The sequence below is a fragment of the Anabrus simplex genome, chromosome X (assembly GCF_040414725.1).
Source record: "Anabrus simplex isolate iqAnaSimp1 chromosome X, ASM4041472v1, whole genome shotgun sequence".
Classification (NCBI taxonomy): Eukaryota; Metazoa; Arthropoda; class Insecta; order Orthoptera; family Tettigoniidae; genus Anabrus; species Anabrus simplex.
Genome location: NC_090279.1, coordinates 120,821,884 through 120,842,947, shown reverse-complemented (window position 1 = coordinate 120,842,947; position 21,064 = coordinate 120,821,884). Strand labels below are relative to the sequence as shown.

The window sequence follows — 21,064 nt, the reverse complement described above, 5'->3', positions numbered from 1 at the left end:
CCCCCGTGGACGGCAGCTAATAACACTAACCGTTACGCTCCGGAGGTGGCAGCCTGTTATACTGAATCATTTATATCAAATTTGTTCTTCAAGCGTTTAAGTGATTAAACTACGTTCAAATATCCGGTTTTGTTTCGAAGTGGTAGGTATGTGGTTGTACAGCTTATTCCGTTAGTTGTGTTACAGATTTTCTTCATTGAGGAATTGTGATTTCTATCATTTTGCACTGTGTCCGCAACCCCTAACATATTGCCGGTAATGTTCAAGATCCAATAATTTACTTTTGAAAAGATTTCAATTGTGAACCGTAATAAGTTAATACTAATCTTTCTCAGTTTCAGCATTCTAGCCTACATCTTTTTTATATGTAATAATAATATTTAATAATTTAATATTTAATTTATTTTTAATTTTCTTCAATTTCATTTTTACTTAAGCATTAAAAATGTATACCCGTATAACTAGCCCCCTCATTGTAAACTCGTAGGCTTTTGCGTTACAATTGCCAGCAAGTCTAACCCTCGTATATTGTAGCAATATTTATGATATAGGCCCTATTTCAATTTAGTGGAATGAGGATTTTTTCTGAAGAGCTATTCAGATGAAGAAATGCAGATGGTAGTTTCAGAAAGAAATGACAAGATGTAGTGTATAATTTTAATTATTGTGTTGATGTGTTGTTTACTTCTGTGTGCAATTTAAATGTGACGCTGTGAATGTTCAGTATTTCTTTACACTGTAGGCTGCGAATCATGGTATAAGGTTATGAAATGTGGAGAGTTGTTTTGTTTAGGTTTTCCACGTGCCTGTTGCATATGTCAAAATTGTTGTGTAATACATCGGGCGCAAATTATTCTTGTATTCCTTTGGGATGTCCCAGTTCTGACTATACATCTCAAACAGTGGTAAAATCCCATTGGCTTGTTCAGTTCTCTTTCCAATTTCTTCAACTGTTTTCCCATCTTCTGAAATACTCTTCCCGAATACTTGAAGCTTTCCACAACTTCTAATGGTCTTCCATTTACTTCAACATTCCCACTTCCTTCTCTATTACCTCTCGTCACCACTACTATCGTACACTTCTCCACACTTATTTATATTCCATATTTCTCTATCTTGTGATTCCATACAGTAACATGTTCTTGTACTTCCATTTCACCTTATCCCCATATTACAATGTCATCTGCAAAGAGCAAGGCGTTTGCCGGCTTGGCTCCCATTTTTTGTTGTATACTCTTGTGGATTTCATCCATGACTGTAATGAAGTGTAGAGGGGATAATACACATCCTTGTTGAGTCCTCCTCCTACTCTGAACCAGTTTGTTTTGTCCTATCGTAGTCTTCACACATTATCTACTCATATTTCATTTTTGGCTAACTGCTTCTTCTCCTCTCCCTGTCATCTTTTTATCACTGCATCCAAGACCACTTGCAGAGCTACACGGTCATATGCCTCCTTAATATATATAAATGTCATCACTAAATCCCGCCAAAACTCATATTTCTTCTGCATAATGTTCTTTAGTTTCAACGGATTGAAAAACTTTAAAAAAAAATATGTTTGCACTTGCTGCCTCTGCGGATCAGCGGTAGAGTGTCGGCCTGCGGATCCCAAGATAGCGGGTTCAAACCCGGCTGAGGTAGTCGGATTTTTGAAGGGCGGAAAAAAGTCCATTCGACACTCCATGTCGTACGATGTCGGCATGTAAAAGATCTCTGGTGACACATTTGGTGTTTACCCGACAAAATTCATTAAATCTCAGCCACAGACGCCCAAGAGAGTTTCGGTTTACTCGGTCTGCCATCTAGTGGAGGGCTAGAGTAAAACGGAACGTCGAAATTGACGAGCAGACAGCCTGATGGCGTCATCTTGAAATGTCTGCACACGGTAGCTGAGGCCATACGATTATTATTATTATTATTATTATTATTATTATTATTATTATTATTATTATTATTATTATTATTATTATTATTATTATTATTTTTGCACTGAGTGTGGAGTACAGCACGGTATGGAAGTGAAACATGGATAATAACTGGTGCCAAGATAAACAGAGTTGAAGCCTTTGAAATGCCGTGTTATCGGAAGTTGTTGAAGATCAGATAGGTAGAACATTTCTCAAATAAAGATATAGTGAATCAGCTTGACGAGAAGAGAACATTTTGTGAGAATTTGATTCTAGGAGGGTAGAATTTTATAGAACAAATCTCAAGGTACTGTGAACTTGTTCTGTTAGTTTTGAAGCGAGTGCAGAGGATACACATGGTACAAAGATTCCAAGATATGGACCCGGTGATTAGAGTGATATGCAAATGGAATAGTCTCTGAATTTTCAAGAAATTTTGTGCATTTTGATCACAATTAATGTACATTGGATTTTTAAAAGGAAGAGTCATCTTACTGTGTTTTCAGTTCCATATAAAAGTGTATGTTATGTAGCTATGAGTATGATATAAGGTGTCGTGTAAATCTAGGGGTCCTTTGACTATGATCTTGATACCGACAGATATGTTAAATTAGATATCCTATGGAAGTGATCACTGTATTAGAAGTCATATAAAATTGGAGGTCCTTGGCTATGATCGTAGTATCAGTCATAGAAAATTTGAGGTCCTATAGGTATGATCATGACATCAACAGTCATGTAAAATTTCGGGTCTTTTTGGTATGATCCTAATATTGACAGTCATGTAAAATTACAAGCTTGTTGCTTAGTCTGTTGACAAATAACCTAAGTAGCAATGACTGCAATAAGGTAATATATTTATCTGGCCTGTGTTTCAGTGTAAGGTCATTGGAAAGAATCAGCAACCCCAGTACCTTCCAACTACTTCAATTGCAGTGTGAAATGGACCTAGAAGTTAAGATCAAAGAGGAACCAGCCTGGCTTGAAGAAACAACAAATGCATCACTTGTAAGTCTCATTCCAGATAATTTTATAAAGATCAGAATTTAACCCTTAGTAGTTGAATAAGTTTGGCAGGGGCAACATTTACTATGTGCTTACCCAACATTAACACCAGCAGTCACCATTTGCTGCATGGGCATCTAGGTGTAGTACGACTCTGTTTTGTTTCTTTGTCTGGAAATATGCCACAACGCACTACACAAAGCTGCCAACTCTTAGGAACTACAATCCACAGTATTGGTGTACATCTGTGGGTCAAACTAGTGACAGAAACATTGTTCGTGGGACAAGGAAGGGCCGCCGAGTGGACAGTTGGCCTTTAGTATTTACTAGGGAGATGGCAGTGCATTCTATGTTTGATGGTGGCATGAAGCTAGTTGAATCAATCTTGAGGGCTTGATATTGAAGGAGCCTTGGTATTATTTTCAAAATGCTATTATTCAAGGCGTCGACCTATGAAGATCTTTTGCCCCTCCTTTGCACCATATTTTGTGAACCTGTGTGTATTTGAAAATGGTGGAAGTGTAAAATGTTGAATGTGAGGAAATGAACATTAAGGATGACACAAACACCCAGTCTCCAGGCCAGGGATATTGATAATTTTCAATTAAAAACCCCTGACCTGCCGGGAATCGAACCCGGGGCCGCCGGGTGACAGAGCTGACCCGTTGTCTCTTAAACCGCGGGGCCGGACAAGGAGCCTTGGTTAGGTCAAGCTAGTGGCAAAGTTGTGAATAGCAGTGTCTCAGGATTGAGGCTTCAGAGCATTTCATGTGTTAAGCATCCATTGACTGACTGTCTGTTGTTAACTGATTTCCTCTGTTGGCTATTGAAATGGATTTCAGGAGGGTGTGTGGTTATGTATTGATTCTGCATGGTTTGGTAATGGAATCCTTGTGGGACTGACATAATTCCGATCATTTCAGCCAATTGCAGTGCCAGTAGTTGCTGAAGTGATGGAAAATGGTGGGTGCTAGATTGAATTAGGTTGTGGCCAGTATGTCCATGGCTCTCATGGAGAAAATTTGAACTTCTTTACAATGACACTAATGTTGGTGAGCACGTAGTATAATTCTGCCTTGGAAACTTACTGTGAGTATAGCTCGTCTAAAGAAAAACACCCTGATGAAGGCGGAGATGCAGTAGAAAATTTAGGAAAAGATGTAAGATATTTTCATCTTCTTTTCTTGCTCTATCTGTTGCTACTCAAATTACAGTCCATTGCAATTGTCTGAGTGTGTGGCTTTCAGTTCAGTGGCCCTTCGTCTCATAGCTCAGAGGCTAAACTGATGCTAATTTCATGTCGGCGAGTGTGATTCAGGTTCGGTCTAGAGGTATTTGAAGAAGCTGAATTATCTCAGCACATGTCTGTAGTTTTACTGGCAAGAAAGTGAATTCCTGCACATCATTCTTGCACCTCAGAGTCTTTGAAAACTTTGAATGTTGGAAGACAGAAGTTCAATGAATAACTGTGACTTGACAGTGATAATCTATTGCAAACACTGTGAACTGCTAATTTACAGGTGAGATATTGCCCAATAGTTGCTTCAAGCTAAAATTCTGCAATTAATAAGCGCTATTCTCAGAATAACTGTTTACTTCCTGAGTTCTGAGTTACAGGCTCTACAGAAGAGAATGGTGTCTGAACATATCCAAGATGTGAGTGTACTGCTGTTCAAGACCTCTTCCTTTGATATTTCTTGTTATGTTCTGTGTTAGACTTGAACCTGGTATATGAGCGCAGTCCTGATCAAGAACTCTAGGTTTAATATTTGTAATAACACTACTGTGTCAAACTTGTACATATATGAAAATTATGTTAAAGAAATGTATGCCAATATTGGAAACTGGTATTGAGTGTGTTCAGGTTGGGGTTGGATTAATCTGTACTTTTTATTGTCAGTATTGAAATTACGTTGGTTTAGGGGTTACACATCTTCTATTTTTCCCCTGTGATTATAATAGAAGACGGTTGGCCCATTGTACACTACTGCACCACCATTAGCACCACATGTTAAAAATTATACTCCTATCATAATTAGTGTAGAAGAAGTTAAATCACAAGTCTGTCGTCACTGTTTTTGAGACTGGATACACCAGTCTGCTAAACAAAATATAAACACAGGTGTGATTACTCTGTTTTACCCTTACAACCACAATGTGCTGGCAGATATGTATGTTAAGGAAAGAGCAAATTTGCTTATGGCATACGAGAGGTAAAATGGCTAAAAATCTAAATGTGCGTTCTCACAAAATAAGTACTTTGCTCAGACATTGAATTCATTTAAAAAGGCAGAATGGTGATTATCACATTTTATTCTTCAAATACAGGTCAAACTGTATGTTGAATTATTCTGAGAAAATTCTCTTTAAATCTTTAGCTGCAAAAGTTGACTTCTGTTGACTTACTTCACTATAGAATTTGTTACGGTAATCGACTTTTGTCGATTTTGTACTTTCCTGCTTTAGTTTCCGCTTGCTTCTTTAATAAAGGTGCATTTAAGGATACTTATATATATATAGTCATGTATTGACTATGTACTAAGCATTGTTTGAAAACATTGCCGCCAACACTGGACGTATGTTTATTTGTTATCTTTCACCTGCCTGCCCGTCAACATTCCTGTCAGCTGTCTCACCAATAGCAGGCTTCACTCAGCTGCTGTGAGCGCACGGAACAACATTTGTAATGACAGTGAAGAAATCTTCAATCTTTTAGTGGCTGATTATGATTCAGACTGTTCAGTAAATTTGGACAATGAAACAAGTGATGATGTGCATAGTGATTGTTCGGAAGAAAGTGCCAACAAGGCAGATCATCATTTTGTATCGGTCTGGTGGGCAAAGTTTCGAATTTTGATGACCCATACAAGGCAGTTCTTCAGTTTAAGTCACGTTCAGTGTTTGAGCATACAGCAATGGAAACAAACAGATATGCTTAGCAGTGTTTAGATAAATCATTTGATTTTCCTCCTCTTTCGAGGTATAATCGATGGACTGAATGCACAATAGAAGATATTCAGGCAATGGTGGCTATTAATATTGGGATGGGATTGTGGCGTAAATCAACATTACAGGCTGACTTTTCTGAACAATATTGGCTTACTGCTATGCCTAATTTTGGCCAAGTGATGTCGCAAGACAAGTACTGCCTTCTTTGAAGCTTTATACATTTCGATAACAATGAAAACCGCATTGCTAAGGGGTCACCTGGTTATGATCCATTATTCAGATAAGACCTGTCATTTTTATTGTAGAAAATTCATACCTGAAGCGTGCTTTACCTGGAAAATGCTTATCAGTTGATGAGTCTATGCTGAAGTTTATGGAAAGGCTGTGGTGTAAGCAATGCCTTCCTTCAAAGCCACTGACAAAATGGGGTGTAAATTTGTGGTCACTATGCGACAGTAAAAGAGGTTACCTTTGTAAGTTTCAGACTAATGTATTAAAGGACAGTGAAGAGTCAGTGCCTGTGGAAACTTTGGGAGATAAAATGGTAAGAAGCCTGACAGAGGGTTTTGATAATACTGGCAGAATTGTGTATGTGGTCAATTTTTTTTCAATACCAGCGCTTTTCACCCAGCTTTCTGAGAAGAACATAGGTGCCTAAGGGACAGTGAGATGTAACTGCAGAGTACTATCTCATGAGAAGAAAACCCCAAAAATGAAGAAAAGGCAAAAACCTAAGTTCTGGCATCTTCCATCCAAAGAAATGCTAGTGTGCACATGGTAAGATACTGGCTGGGTAAACATGTTATCAACCGTTCACACATCTGAGATTGTGAAGATTCAAAAGAGTTGAAAAAAAGGTGAGAGTGGCTACGTAGCTGTTGATAAACCCAAGTTAATTGTGAACGGTGTTGATAAATTTAATCTACCGAAAACTGTGCATTTGTACACAGGAAACTCAAGTGGTATCAGGTCTTGTATTATTTTCTCATTGTCGCCATAAGACCTATCTGTGTCGGTGCGACGTAAATCCCCTAGCAAAAAAAAAATTTCTTATTGAAACTGCACTAACAAATGGAGGAATATTGTACATTAAGCTTCAAAAAAAAGGGCAGAAAATCTGCCATAATGGGACTTCTACGAGAGTATCAGCACAGTCCGCTGGCTAAACAAGGAAGACCTTCTGATTACATACCTCAAGCTCTCCTGACTGAGAGGCACTCTCTTGGGCAGCAGCAGGACAAGAGTCACAAACCTAATTGTGTTGTTTGTTCCCTATTACCAGCAAACTGTTCAAAGAAAGGAAGGGGACTGTGCAAGAGGAAACTGACATTTTTTTTGTGCAGTAATTGCCCTGGACCGCCTGCAATGTCTCCAGTTCCATGTTTCAAGATGTATCACAGTAATGTGTGTTTCAAGGTCAAATGTCACTGCTAGTTTGCCAAAGTTGAGTAAAAAATGGTGCGATTGTGTTGAATATCACTAATATTTAAAAAAAAATTATGTTTCAGTTCAATTGGAAAATACGAAAGATATTAAATTTTTCTGAAAGTGTTCTTTTTAAAAATAGCGCAGTATAAGAGTTAATATGCCCCTTCTTAGTGGGCACAGACACTTTGAGGACTTACGGCACATTAAAAAAGTTCTTTCCTTTTTGTCATTATTTCCCTCTTCATTTTGTGCATCATTTTCATCCATTCCTGAGTTCGGCTACTGTTCTCTTCCTTCTGTATTGAATGGGGTAAGTTGGTATATTCTAGAACTTTATACTTTAATTCACCTTTTTTAGTACGTTAACTTATTTTAACCCTCGGACACTCACGCTGGGAATGGACGCAGCGTTACTCGCGCAGGCTACATATGTAGCCCAAACTGAAATTCAATCGGAATGACTCCTACGCACTATTTTTAGGTTTCTTTGGTAATAATACCTTAAGTATTAGTATATATTAATATTCTAAGCCAAATTTGAAGACCATACATAGGTTTATCTTTTGTTCAGAAGACGAAATTAAAACCCTTGAAGAAAAATTTGATTGCATCTCACACTAAGGGAAATCTGCCATGGAAACAGAAATAAAAGAATTACAGCTTTAAAATTTATATATATGCATACCCAAATACCTACATTAGAACATATTTGCATGGTAAATAAATGAAAACAATATCAGGTTAAAAAACTGTCTTAGGGTTTCTGTGAGTTTTTAAGGAATTTTGGCACTTTATCAAAACAGGTATTTCTGTAGTATCGGTAAATTTTGCATCACGATCACGTTCAAACTTGTCTCATAATTCACCTATATACATATGTGTCGCTGTGGTTCTCATCTGTATTATATTGCTATCTATAGAAAGTTCTAAGCATTCAAGTTCAGTTTTCATAGCATCAGCAATTCCCTTATGACCAGGAAAATGCTCGATTCAGTTTGGTGTAATTTGTGTATACGTATCGTCACTATCGTCACTATCACCGCTAACAACATTATCACTACTTTCATCTAACCACTGTCTGATTTGAAAGTAATCTACTTGGCCACCTGAGCAGCGAAGTTTCCCTTGCTCGGCTGTTGTCAGCACTGAAACAGCAATGCTCGCGCGGGCTACTATTGTAGCCCAGACCACTGGCACCTAAATGGCACGCCTAGTCAAGCCGGAAACACAGTCACTAGTTAATTGCAACATTTACAGGCAGCTATAGAGAGTATCAACATTCCTAGCAACGAATACACTCTGTGCTACAACAAAACATATGACTGGGCTACACCTGTAGCCCGCGCGAGTATCCGAGGGTTAAAATATGAGCTTTTGATCACAGTCCCTCCCCACCACCCCTTTAATGCCAGCAAGGTTTTATGAATCCAAGTGAGAAATCTGAAATTCTGGAGTAGACCATGAAAGAGCTTCTGAAACTGCAGATGTACACTGATGGTGTTCTCATCCCCACAGTTCTTCACAGAACACCACATAAAATCATTGTAGTAGTAAAATATTTAATTTGTTGTTGCTTTGATTTTGGGCTACATCACTTCTTTTGCTGGTATATGGCTGTGATGAACCTGCTTCTTTCATATTAATTCTTTTATTTTACACTTCGAAGCATTGAAAAATGCTGTTTGAAACAGAACTGCCTTAATGCTTTATATAGCCCCTGTGAGCTAGGCAAATCAGAATGGAGAATGTGATTTCAATATAATTCAAGGTATTTTAATCTGTCTGTAAACCTACTCTATGCTGAGAACAAAAATGATTTACAACAGTTGTAACACTTGTAAGTAGTTGAAATAACCTTTAAGATGTGATTGATATGATTGTACATATGAAAATAGTTCATACTGTTCCGAGCTATCTGTGGAACAGCAGAGGTGAAAGAAGGTGCGGGGGTGAACAGGTCTCAGGCTACGAAATTAAAGTTAATTTAAAATTTAACAAGGTTATATTTTCTTTGCAAAATCAAGAAATAACAAGAATGGCAGGTACAGAGTAGCAAAGCCACTATTCGAGAATGTACAATTACAGAGTTACAGGATTTGGGTTCTGAGAGCCAGACACACAATTCTTGAGCAATTAGCCCAATTTTACGATATACAGAATTCAACAAAGGGGCAGAAGACCCCAATCATGCCCAGGAGCACTTGCTCCCAATTACACAGTAAAGCCTCCTCGAGGTGCGCAGAAAACACAATTTTTATTTTGGAAAGAGCAACTAGCTCTCAAAGTTCTAGCCTATCAAAGGCCACACGAAATTCCACCTTCAAGCTGTCCTCTAAAGACATAAACACAGGGGTAAAATACCCAACCTACTGAGGCCTATTAAGTGAGAAAAGGTTAATTACATGGCCTCTAAAATACCAATTTGAGAGGAGGCGATCTGCACTCCTAATACATTTTGTTTAAAACCTAATCTGGCTCTAGGCCACTAATGCAAGGGCTAATCCCATACTAAAGAGGTGACTTATAGAAGGAAACAATTTACATTACGTTAAGGAAGAAAGGTTGTGAAAATAAGTTCACCTCAATGCAATATGAGTGGGAGCTCGAGAGGGTTAAGCACTCTCTATCCCAATATGTAGTTAAAACAGAAAGAATTGACACCGAGTGTCTTTACATTATTAAAGGAAAGTTACATGGAAAAGGCTTCGGACCTGCCCCGAGAGTTAAATTGCTGAGCTAGCAAGAAAAGAAGTTATTAAAAGGCCATTACCTTGTGGTTGAACTGCTGCCCGAAGAAAGAGGCGCTTCCCGCCCCCTGCTACGTACTTTACACACTGAAAGATGTTACAGGAGTGGCGCGGAGACCCGAAGAAAGAGGCGCTTCCCGCCCCCTGCTACGTACTTTACACACTGAAAGATGTTACAGAAGTGGCGCGGAGACCCGAAAATCAGCAGTTTATATACTCTCGCGGAAAGTTCGAGGCGTTTCAGGAATGAGAATACCCTCCCACAAAAACTTTATTGGCTAGGGTTAAGCAACATATCCCCTTTGGAGAAGATACACCTGATTGGTCATAAATTAATTAAAGAAATACGGGATTGGCTAAATTCAAAACAAGGGGAAAGAAAGTGTTATACGGCCAACTTAAACAATAACAGAAAGAAATTTAACAAGGAACAAACTTTTGAAATAAAAATTTCTCCAAAAAACAGTTCTTTCACTTCGCACTAGGGTGCACCATTGTAGTTCTTCAGTAGTATCCTCTAGAAGAGAATGTTCACACTTCTTACTACAGGCAAAACAAAAATACATCGAAAACGACCCAGTTCAGAAACTTCAAAATTTCCAAGTAGTGACATCTTCTGAGAAACTTGAAAATTAACACATTAGATAAAGTTCAGACTTCCTCCAGTAGGGGAGTTTCAACTGGCGCAAAGTTTGAATTAGCGACGTGGATGTGTACCGCCCGGTACACATACAATTTAGGTTTTATGTCTATGGGTGCTTCTTTCCAAATTCTGTGCAAGATGGCCCCAATTCCATCCCTGGTAGGATATCTTCTGAAGTGGCTAGGAAATGTTTATCAGTTTATATTTTGTTCTCAGTCTCATCCTTTCTCTGTCATAATGAGTGAGCAAGAATAGTAACACCACCCTCAGTACAGCTTTTGGTTATAACAAACCTCTGCTGGTAGAAATCTTCCTTAAACATTAGTGAAATTTGGAAAGTAACTGTAATACTGGCAATTAATGAATTAATATGCTCATTTTTTGGTGACTGTATTTGTAGATGTGTGTTATGAGCGTACCTAATATATCTTATTTTCCACAGGAAAATATTGAACATATATCAGAAGTGATAGCTCTGAAAGAAGAAGTTAAATCAGAGTTAACAGATCCAGGGTCAGCGCAGGAAAAATCTCTTGAGGTAATGTACATAATTTGATAAGCCATCGTCAGGTAATGAAAATATAAAATGGCTCAATAGATATCAGTGTTTGACCCTTCATTTCAGTGCACACGATTGATAGTCCTATGTTTGTAACGTGCTCCCGATATATATGTTTTCTTACCTCATGCATATCCGTCACTAGTGACATTGGACTGCTACGTTTACCATCCATCTGTTGCCTTGTCTGCCTCACGACTGTGTGTGTGCTTGCTTTCCTCTCCCCGCCACCCCCGACGTCATCATTGTTCCCGCACATTCCACGCCTGGCTCTCCGGCCTATATAAACTTGCCGTTTCGCCTTGATCGGCGATCAGGTGTGTGCATTATGCTATTGTAAGCAGTGGGAGTTTTATATCGTCCGCGGCTGGTCCATGCTGACTCATTTAACCTGTGTGGGAACCTTCTACGTCTCGCTGGGTGAGCAGACTCATGTTTTATTTTACATACTCATGTGGATATTCTTTCTAGTTCCTCACAGACTTTGTTATAAATATCAAGCTATGAAAATTTCGGTCCCTTTTGGACTTTACTTACACTATGGAGCACTTCCTTCTTTTCTGTGAACATTGACAACTATGATTGGGGAGTTTTCCTTGGTGGACCAATAAGTGAGCTCGAACCTTACATCGTGTGTTGAAATGAACTTAACCTTCAACGGGGTTTTGCAGCCTGATCCCTACCTGTTCCCTTAATGCCCTTAGCTGTGTTTTGTTTTTCTTTATTTATTTTCCCTACCTCTCCTTCTACCGGTGTATGCCCTTTTTGCTTCCTATCCTTCTTCTATGAGAAATTAATAACGCACTAAAAGATTAGTAATGGTCTGCGAATTTTCATAACTGTTCTTCTGTTTGATGGTTTTAAAATTAATGTCAACTTGTTCTTCTAGTTAAATGAAATTCGTTTTCGGGGCATTAAATATTGTGTAATATCGATGTGGAGGTTTCTTCGCATTGTTATCCAAATGTTTACTGAATGTATCATTTCACTAGTAATACATTTTTTTGAGTATATTCAGGGTACGTTCTTGCTACGATATTGATACCATTGTAACTATTTGAATCTTGTCATCTGGTTATAATTCTCACAAAGCACGTGTACATACGCCTTATTTTCTTAACTTAATCTCCTAACATGTCTACTATTCCAGTACCTGACCTATACCAAAGATTATGAGTTTTAATTGCTATGTATCGTGTTTATAAGCTTTCTTTTGATATTGTTACAATATATGTCATGATTCTTAAAACCTGATCCCTTGGGCTTATTATTTGTTTGGTGTCCCCTTTTTATTCCTATGCTCCTACTACGCAATACCTCTGGGGAAAGGCCTTGAATTGTGTTCTGCATGACTAACTGCGCACTGCCTCGTGCGCGCTTCCAGTTGCTCTGCTTGGCCTGACACGTAAACATTGTGCTCTGTCATATTACTGAGGGAGACTCTCCTCTCCTTTCTTTTGAGAAAATGTGTTTTTTTTAACTGATCTATGCTGAAGATATAAAATCTTAACAAATGGTAGCAGACTACTTTCTGTTTTAGTGTTTTCATTTTCTATCTCCTTGGTTGTCTTTGTGTTCTTTATTATGGCCTGTTTTTCGGATAACTTCCCTTTAGGGGAAGATTCCTCTTTATTATCTTCTCCGATACCCCACAATTTATTGTTACCTAATCCTCCTGTACAAGATTTAATTTCCTTTTCTTCTTCTCCTTCTCCTTCTATATACCCTTCTTCAACTAACATGGTAACATGGTAAATATACTTTTTTTATGAGATTGACTGTTTACTTAACTAATTTTCACTTTACCTTCAAGTTGTTTCACGATCTTGCATTCTGAATTGTGCAGCAGTTTGGATTGCTCCAAAGACCTCTACTCTACATCATTTGGAAGCTGGTATCATTCCTAGTAGTACTTTTACTTCATAAATGTTTTCTAACACAAAGTAGCTATCTTTTGTTCCTGTTACAGTATATTTTACTAGTTGTTTCCAAATGAAACACCTTTGTAATCTTATTGATTATATTAATTACTAGCTGATTTACCCATGCTTCGCTATGGAATTTTATATTGTATACAGAATTCTAGATTAGGTAGTGTACATGTTGTTGTACATGTTGTGAGCAAGATTGTATTAAAGTGAATAGTTCTTAACAATACCGTAGAAATACGACTGGGAAGTTACCAAACATCTTTTCTCATATGAAGGCTGGGTTAGGGAATATTAATTGTAATGGTAGGCCCACTTGCCTACCATCAGTCACAATCAGGTTGGGGAGTTTTCATTATAATGGCAGGCACTCTCCACCTTCTCTTTACATCCTCAGAAAAACTGTCTTCGTGGTTTCCCCAACTGAAATTAACATAGGCCATTACAATTACGTCAGTATTTATGGCGCAATTAAGAGGAATGCTTTCATATGAAACACTCGACTAAACAAAAAAAACCACACATTTTCTCACTTTTAACAAACAGCAGTACACTGGTGATCTAACAGTCCAAAGTTCCGGAGCTCGGATGACCAAGCCCCAGACAGGCGTGGTCCGTGAACACTCTTAGTCTTTATTCGGGTGGGGTTGTTGAGTAGTGGAGAGTCTCATTGGAAAAACTATGCCCTTTTAGTAATTTGCTTCCTAGGAGTACCCGATGAGTCAAATAATCTCAATTCATTACACTGGTGGAGGAAAAATCTATCCGACTTGGAAGCAAATTTTTCCTGCAAGGCAGAGGAGAAACCCCCTCTTCACTGCTGATTTGGAATAAAATGAATGTAGAATTTAATGAAAGTGAAGAGGAAAAAGCTTTTCTTAAGAAACGGCTCTTTTCAGAGTTGAATTTTGAGTTATTTAGTTAATTTGCTATAATTTGAAACAGGCCTAAATTCTAATTCTAGCTACTACTAAGTGAGCCTCTGCCTTACATGTGCACACTGCTCATTCAAAACAGCATGTCAGAGTAGGGATCGAATATCTGGAATACTATGATGAACCAATGTATTACGTACCAGCAATATCAGAAAATTTATGAACCAGAGGAATGGCATGCTAAATAAGAATGTTTTCTAACTCCCCAGATATTTCGCTGCAATATTCAGTCTCGCTGGTATAGTCGGTACGCACAGCAAACAATGGTCAATGTATTGTTATTGTTGATCAATGTTGTGCGCTTTTGATATTTTAGGCATTCACATTAATTTTCTTCCGACTCGGAAATACCCCTGTTATACACGGAACGGTAAAACTGAATGAAACATAAATGATCAGAAAATGTGTTCTCCATAACTTTTGTCATGTATTACATTTCTATAGGACCAATAACGTAGGTATTTACAAATTAAATTTTAGGCACCTTCCCCTAAACTACAATTTAATCCCGGATGAATAAAATTGTTTATAGCTTAGACTCTAATTCGTTATTCCCCGACTCTATATACTGATTTTTCAATAATTTCTGTTAACCCATTTTTTTCGTGGCTCGGCATTGATATGGACTTAGCAACAAAAATACAAATCCATGAATTTCTGTGTTATCATAGCCGGTGCGGTAAAAATGTATAAGACATAAATGATCGGAAATTTAATTCTATATAACTTTAGTTATGTAGCATTTATTGATAAGACAACTAATGTTTGTATTTGTCCAACCCTTGTCCCATTTCCCTACTGGGTCGGATATGAGGTAAGATGAATCTGTTGTGGCGGATTTTTATGACCGGATGCCCTTCCTGATGTCAACCTCATCAGAGGAGTTAATGAGATGAAATGAATGACGTGATATATGATAGTAGGGAGAGGGTGAAACCCAATGCTGGCACGTAGCCTACTCCTGTTGAATAGCACCAAGGGGTCTGCTCAAGGCTTAACGTCCCCATCCGATGGACGAATCACTATCAACAGCGTCATATGCCTTCACTCCTATGAGCACTGCGGAGAGGTTCAGAATTTAATCCAGGCTATTGGCACGCAATCTAGTGATTAGAAATTGCATACCACCACCTCCCCTACCCTGCCGGCCAACATTCTGATGGTGAAATTTTTTTGACCAATGGGACTCGAACCGGCTAACCTCGGTGTCAGACTTCAAGGCCTTAACAATCATGGCCACCAGGCGGGCTGTTGATAAAAACACTAATAATACAAATATTTGATATTTAAATTTTAGGCCTTCTCCTAAACTACAAGTACACTCAGTGTGAATAAAATAATTTATAGCCTAGATTGTGGTGGCTCATCCTCTGACTTTACATACTGATTTTCATTAAATTATCTTCAGCCGTTTTCTCGTGATGTGTGTACATGCATACAGACAGACAGACAGACAGACAGACAGACAGACAGAAATTATGGAAAAGTAAAAAGTGCATTTCCTTGTTACTGTGAACATGACCGATACAGAAATGCCATTCTTTTCAAATTCTGAGCATTGTAGACAAAACTCTTATTTTATACATATAGATTGTTTTCTAGATAATACAATTATTTGTAGATACAAGTTGCAGGTGATATGCCTGCTTATTGTGAGCATTCACCTATATACTACACACATTGTAGCCATCTCGTGGCAAGTGAAAAACATTCTTATTCTTCCTAATGTGGTGTCTGGTGTTACTAGTCCATTGTGACTTTTAATATTATTTAACCTTGAAATAAATAAGCCATTCAAGAGTTATCTTGCCTTTCTTTTTCATACTCCGTAAGAGATAGTGTTTGTGAATAGGCCTTGTAAGTTCACCATTACTCATCTGAACAATCATGACATGAATAAATTCGTTACTAACAGGGTACACATTTGATCACTGCCATTGTCCACTTCATAGCATGTGTGTCGTCTGCTTTCAGTATTACTATGTTGCTATGGGATATATCATTGCCCATTTATCGATATATTCATTTGACCATCTCTTCCAGAAGTTGTAGGTTACATGCTGAATACAAAGGGCACTAGGAAAGTTTTCCAATGTGGGTGAACGCTTTAGACTTTTTCAAAATAATTTCCACCACACTCAATACACTTCTCCATACTTCGATACCAGTCACTGAACCAACTTTGCCACTTTTCTTCGGTTACATTTTCACACTCTTGATCCCATGCTGCCAGAAGTTCCTCATCGGATGCAAAACGCCGCCCTTTTAGTTCACTTCTAGGAAGAGTGCGAAGTCACATGGGGCAAGAGAGGACTGTATGGAGGGTGATCAAGCACAGTCAACCCTGATCTGGTAAGGAAATCAATTGTTACATTAGCACGATGTGTTGGATCATTGGCGTAATGCAAGAGCCAAGTGTTGAGCTGTGACTTGGACGGAGCTGCTTGAAAGCCTGGATGACCTGATGCAGGCAAGTCTCACTGTACCACTTAGGAGTAACTGTCCTTTGTGTTTCTAGCACAACCCCAGTCAGGATGCCTCATTTAGTGAAGAATACTGCAATCATCCTTTTCTTCACTGACCTTGACTTTCGCACAGTCACAGAAGTACCCTCATCTTCAAACAGCTACACCTTGTTCTGGGATTTTGTTGGGACATCGTAATAATAAAGCCAAGTTTCATCACCTGATGCGATGCTATTGACATTACGCGAAGTCCCATTTTCAAATTGCTTTAGCATTTTTTGTCCACATTTCACTTAAGGTGTACTTCGTTCCTCTGAAAGTGAATAGGGCACCCAAAGGGAACAAACCTTTCTAACATGTAGATGCTCATGTAGAATTGAATGAATAGCTGGTGCAGGGATGTGGAAGGTCTCTTCTACCTGCCGATATGTCAACCGCATCTCTTGCTGCAACATTTTCCTCACAGCTTCAATGTTTTCCTCAGTCACTGATTCAGACGTTCGCCTAGTACGAGGATCATCTTCAACCCCAAAATTTCCCCCTGGAACTCTTTGTACCAGCGGAAAATTGTTGTCTGATGTGGACAGTCTTTTCCCAGCACAAGAGTAATTTCCACTAAGCAGTGGTCATCAGTTAATCCACAAGCAAAATTGTAGTATATAATTGCGCGATATTTACCTTTAGACCACACTGACATCTTAACTTGCTTTCAATTCCACTGCTTTGTAACAACTGGTGTGAAGGTCATGCCTTCTTGTCTTCTGGACCATTTTTCACCCCTCTTTTCATCCCTCACCATAACAGGGGTGTCCAGCCAACCGTTCTTGCATATTGCAAAACTTTCCTAGTGATGCCCTTTGTAAATAGCCATGTGGGTAAGGATGTGATGGAAGGGGAAGTATAATCATGACCAGGGTGTGTAGTAATTGGCTCTCCTATAATGAGATGGGATGTAGTTAGGTAAGAAGTGTCAAAAGGGTTATCATTTAGCTTTGGTGAGAGGACGTATGTGCTGTAAGACTGGTCCAGTCATTGTTGGTTAAGTGATAAGAATCCATCACTCGTCTGAGGTGACATATCAGACTCTTGATAGCTGCTTCTCAGATTCCACCAATGTTTGGTTCTGCACGAGGGAAGAAATGGCATGTCAGTCCCATGCGTGCAGTTGTGTGAAGAGTTGGTTTTCTGAGGGTTGTTTTGCAGAAAAGCTTTGATTTCCTTAGCTCCTCCAAAGTAGTTCATGCCATTATCACTGTAAAGTGTGGAGAGAAATGCTGTGGTGAGATCAGGTATCATATCTATGTAGACAGCCTTGGTAGCTAGGCAGTCTTGTGTTGTTCGAACTCACACCATTTTCCATGAGTATTGGGCTGGCAGAGTCTCTGCTAGTTTTAATGAATGGGTATGTTGGGTTTGCATGCACCCTGTGTATATTTTGTATTAATTGTTCTGAGGTATCTGCATTCAACTTAGAATACTTGAGACATGCATGAGTGTGACTTCTTTCCTTCCCCCCTTGCTGACGAGATCTTAAACTTTTCTCTCAGAGAGCTGAGTGCCAGGATGAAGTAGTCGAAGGTGTTCCGCTATCCTAATTATATTAGTGGGATGATATGAATACAGAATTTAAAATCTTCCCATTCCACTATGATTGTATTTATAATCTTAATATGAGTTGATAGTTTCCTACACAACATTAATCTAACATTTGCTTACAGGGTTAGACTCCAATACGAACAGTGGACTCTAATTTCAATCCGTGGGTTGTTACAAAACTTTATTGAGATACACCTCTTCATTACACTTTTGGGTTCTTAAAATTGAGATTTACACCTTGTCATAGTAATTTAATGGGACAGGATTCACCCATTGCATGGGCATCATCAGCCGTGATCTCATGCCTAAAGGATAAAAATCATGATCCTGATTACTCTAATCAAAATGTTATATAGAGAAACATGTGTGTTATAGAAATGAGGAAACTTGTTGTAAGTTCACAAATGATGATGTATACAATTAAAACACGCCTATAAAATATTTGGTGAGAGGATGTGAGTATGTTTTGTAAGTGTGGTCCATTCTTTATTTTTGAAGTGATAAGAAACCATCGCTCTTTTGAGGTGATATAATAGACTCTTGATGGCTGCGTCACAGATTCCACCAAAGGGTGGTGCTGCAGGACCGATGAAATCCCTTGTCAATCCCATGCTTGCAGTCGTGTGAAGAGTTGGTTTTTGGAGGGTTGTTTTCAGAAAGGCCTTGATTTTTTTAGCTGTTCCGGAGAAGTTTGTGCCGTTATCGCTGTAAATGTTCAGCCTACAGCCAACAGCGCATAATTTCAATACTCCGCCCATGTCCTCTCCTCTGCCACACACCCTTCCCTCAATTCCATGCAGATACAATACATGAAGTGCAATTGTCATTCATTCTGACGCTGCAAAGGCAACTAGTTAATACCAGAAAAGTCAAGGGGTTAAGTAAAATTATACGCAGCGTTTTTGTCAAATTTAAACCTTTGGTCTCTAATCCTAAAAATCCTTCTACCCTCCTCTCGTTACAGGTTCTTCACCACACATCCCTCAATAGTCGATTTCAAAATTCAAGCTGTAGCCAACTTCAAGCAGGAGCATCCCCATTTGACTAAAAGTACAAGAGGAAGCTATCACTTCAGCTAGTACAGACATACTCGGCGCACAGATTTGTGAACTTTTTTCACGTCTTCAACAAAAATAAGAAGACTGTGGACTCACCTTACAAATACGGGTTATATAACAATAACAACTCCATCAGTCACACAGCTGTACACTCAATGATAATACTACAAGCTTCCTACAAGAATATTCAGTGTCATCTTTCAATTCTTAAACTACTTAAGGTTCATAGTAACCATTCTAAGACTTCAAATTGAGTTGCCTTAAACCAGACCGCACTCGTACTTTGAACTTGTAACTTGAGGCCATAATTTTAGCCATAGACATTCTTATCGTTCATGTTAATATAGACAGATTGGCTAATTTTAGAAATGTTTTAAATATATCAATGTAAGTCTGCACCAACATTATCCATTATTATTTTACTCATATTTTTTAGACGTATTTTAAGTGTGTAAATTGTCGTTTATGAACTTACAAGAAGTTTCCTCACTTTTTTAACAAACATTTCTCTATGTAACACTGACTAGAGTAATCAGGATCCTGTTTTTTATCCTTTAGGCATGAGATCGCGGCTGATGATGATGCCCATGCAATGGGTGAAATATGTCGTGTTAAATTAGTATGACAAAATGTTGATCTTAATTTTAAGAACCCAATGTGTATTGAATAGATGGATCTTGATAAACTTTTGTAACATTGTTGAATTAATGTACATTTCAGTATGGACCAGTCATGAGATTTGTAACATGTAATGTCGTATCCAACCAGGCTCCCTATAAGTTAAATAAATACCTCAACCTAAAGGTAAGGATCTGTAAAATCAGTCGAGATATAGCTTAATTAAACGAATGCCTATGACTAGAGTTTTTCCCCAGATTTTTGAGACATGTTCAGAGTAAAGGCTTACTTGCTCCTAGTTTAACTAAAACCCAAAATAGAACCAATGAAATCTGGCTTAAGGACAAAATCAAAACATTTTATCGAAAGAAGTCACAATTAAATTTACAGTTATACAAGATATTCTTAACAGTATCTCAACACATATCCCCAATAGAATGGAGTTCCTTTCAGCTACATGTAGATTACAAGTTAAATGATACCTTGCTGGAAATAAACGAGTTTAGATAAAAAACTTGAAAAACTTGCTCACTTAAAAGAAACTCAGCTGCAGTTACCTAAAAAGAATGTAGAAAAAATAAAAAGTACCCCACCTTTTAACAACTCAACAGCCATAGTTAATATGACAAACACAAACTTCTCAGAAATAGAAATTTATCTGTTAATCAATGGATTAAAGCATAATTGTCCCAGCACACGAAAAGAAAGCGACATGACCTACAATAAAGCAGAAGTTGAGTCGAATATTTTGAAACACCCCGTAGATTTAAAGAATGATACCAGGTATGAAATAAAAGAGAAATTACAGACAGTAACCGAGGAATTAAATAAAACTTCTGATCCCAACCACACAAATCTCATTCAAGGATTAAGAACCAAAATTAATGACAAGAACATCATAGTATGTAAAGCGGACAAAGGAGGGACCACTGTTTTACTAGACAGGAATGAATATATTACAGAAACAGAAAACTTTTTTGCAGATGCAACATTTTCAACAGTCGACAAAGGACCCACAACCAGAATTCAACGAAATATAAAAACACTAATAAAGAATTCAGCTTTCCTATTCAATGAGCAAGAGCAGCAAAGACTAATCCACATGAACCCTATTATCCCCACGGCCAGAGCCTTACTTAAATTACACAAGAAACACACACCCATGCATCCCATCATCAATTGAAGAAATAACCCCAATTATAGGACTTCAAAGTACCTTCACT

At 38.2% G+C, this 21,064-nt stretch overlaps 1 protein-coding gene across 1 annotated transcript in view; it reads left to right on the top strand.

Annotated features, from left to right (window-relative positions):
- Window positions 1-239: 239 nt before the first annotated feature.
- LOC137503339 (zinc finger protein 134-like) overlaps window positions 240-21,064 on the top strand; it is a 64,707-nt gene continuing 43,882 nt past the window's right edge. Inside the window, exons 1-3 of the mRNA XM_068230895.1 lie at window positions 240-255; window positions 2,789-2,918; window positions 11,125-11,220. Coding sequence (XP_068086996.1) covers window positions 2,853-2,918; window positions 11,125-11,220 — 162 coding nt within the window. The 5' untranslated portion in view covers window positions 240-255; window positions 2,789-2,852. The remainder of the gene's footprint in view (window positions 256-2,788; window positions 2,919-11,124; window positions 11,221-21,064) is intronic.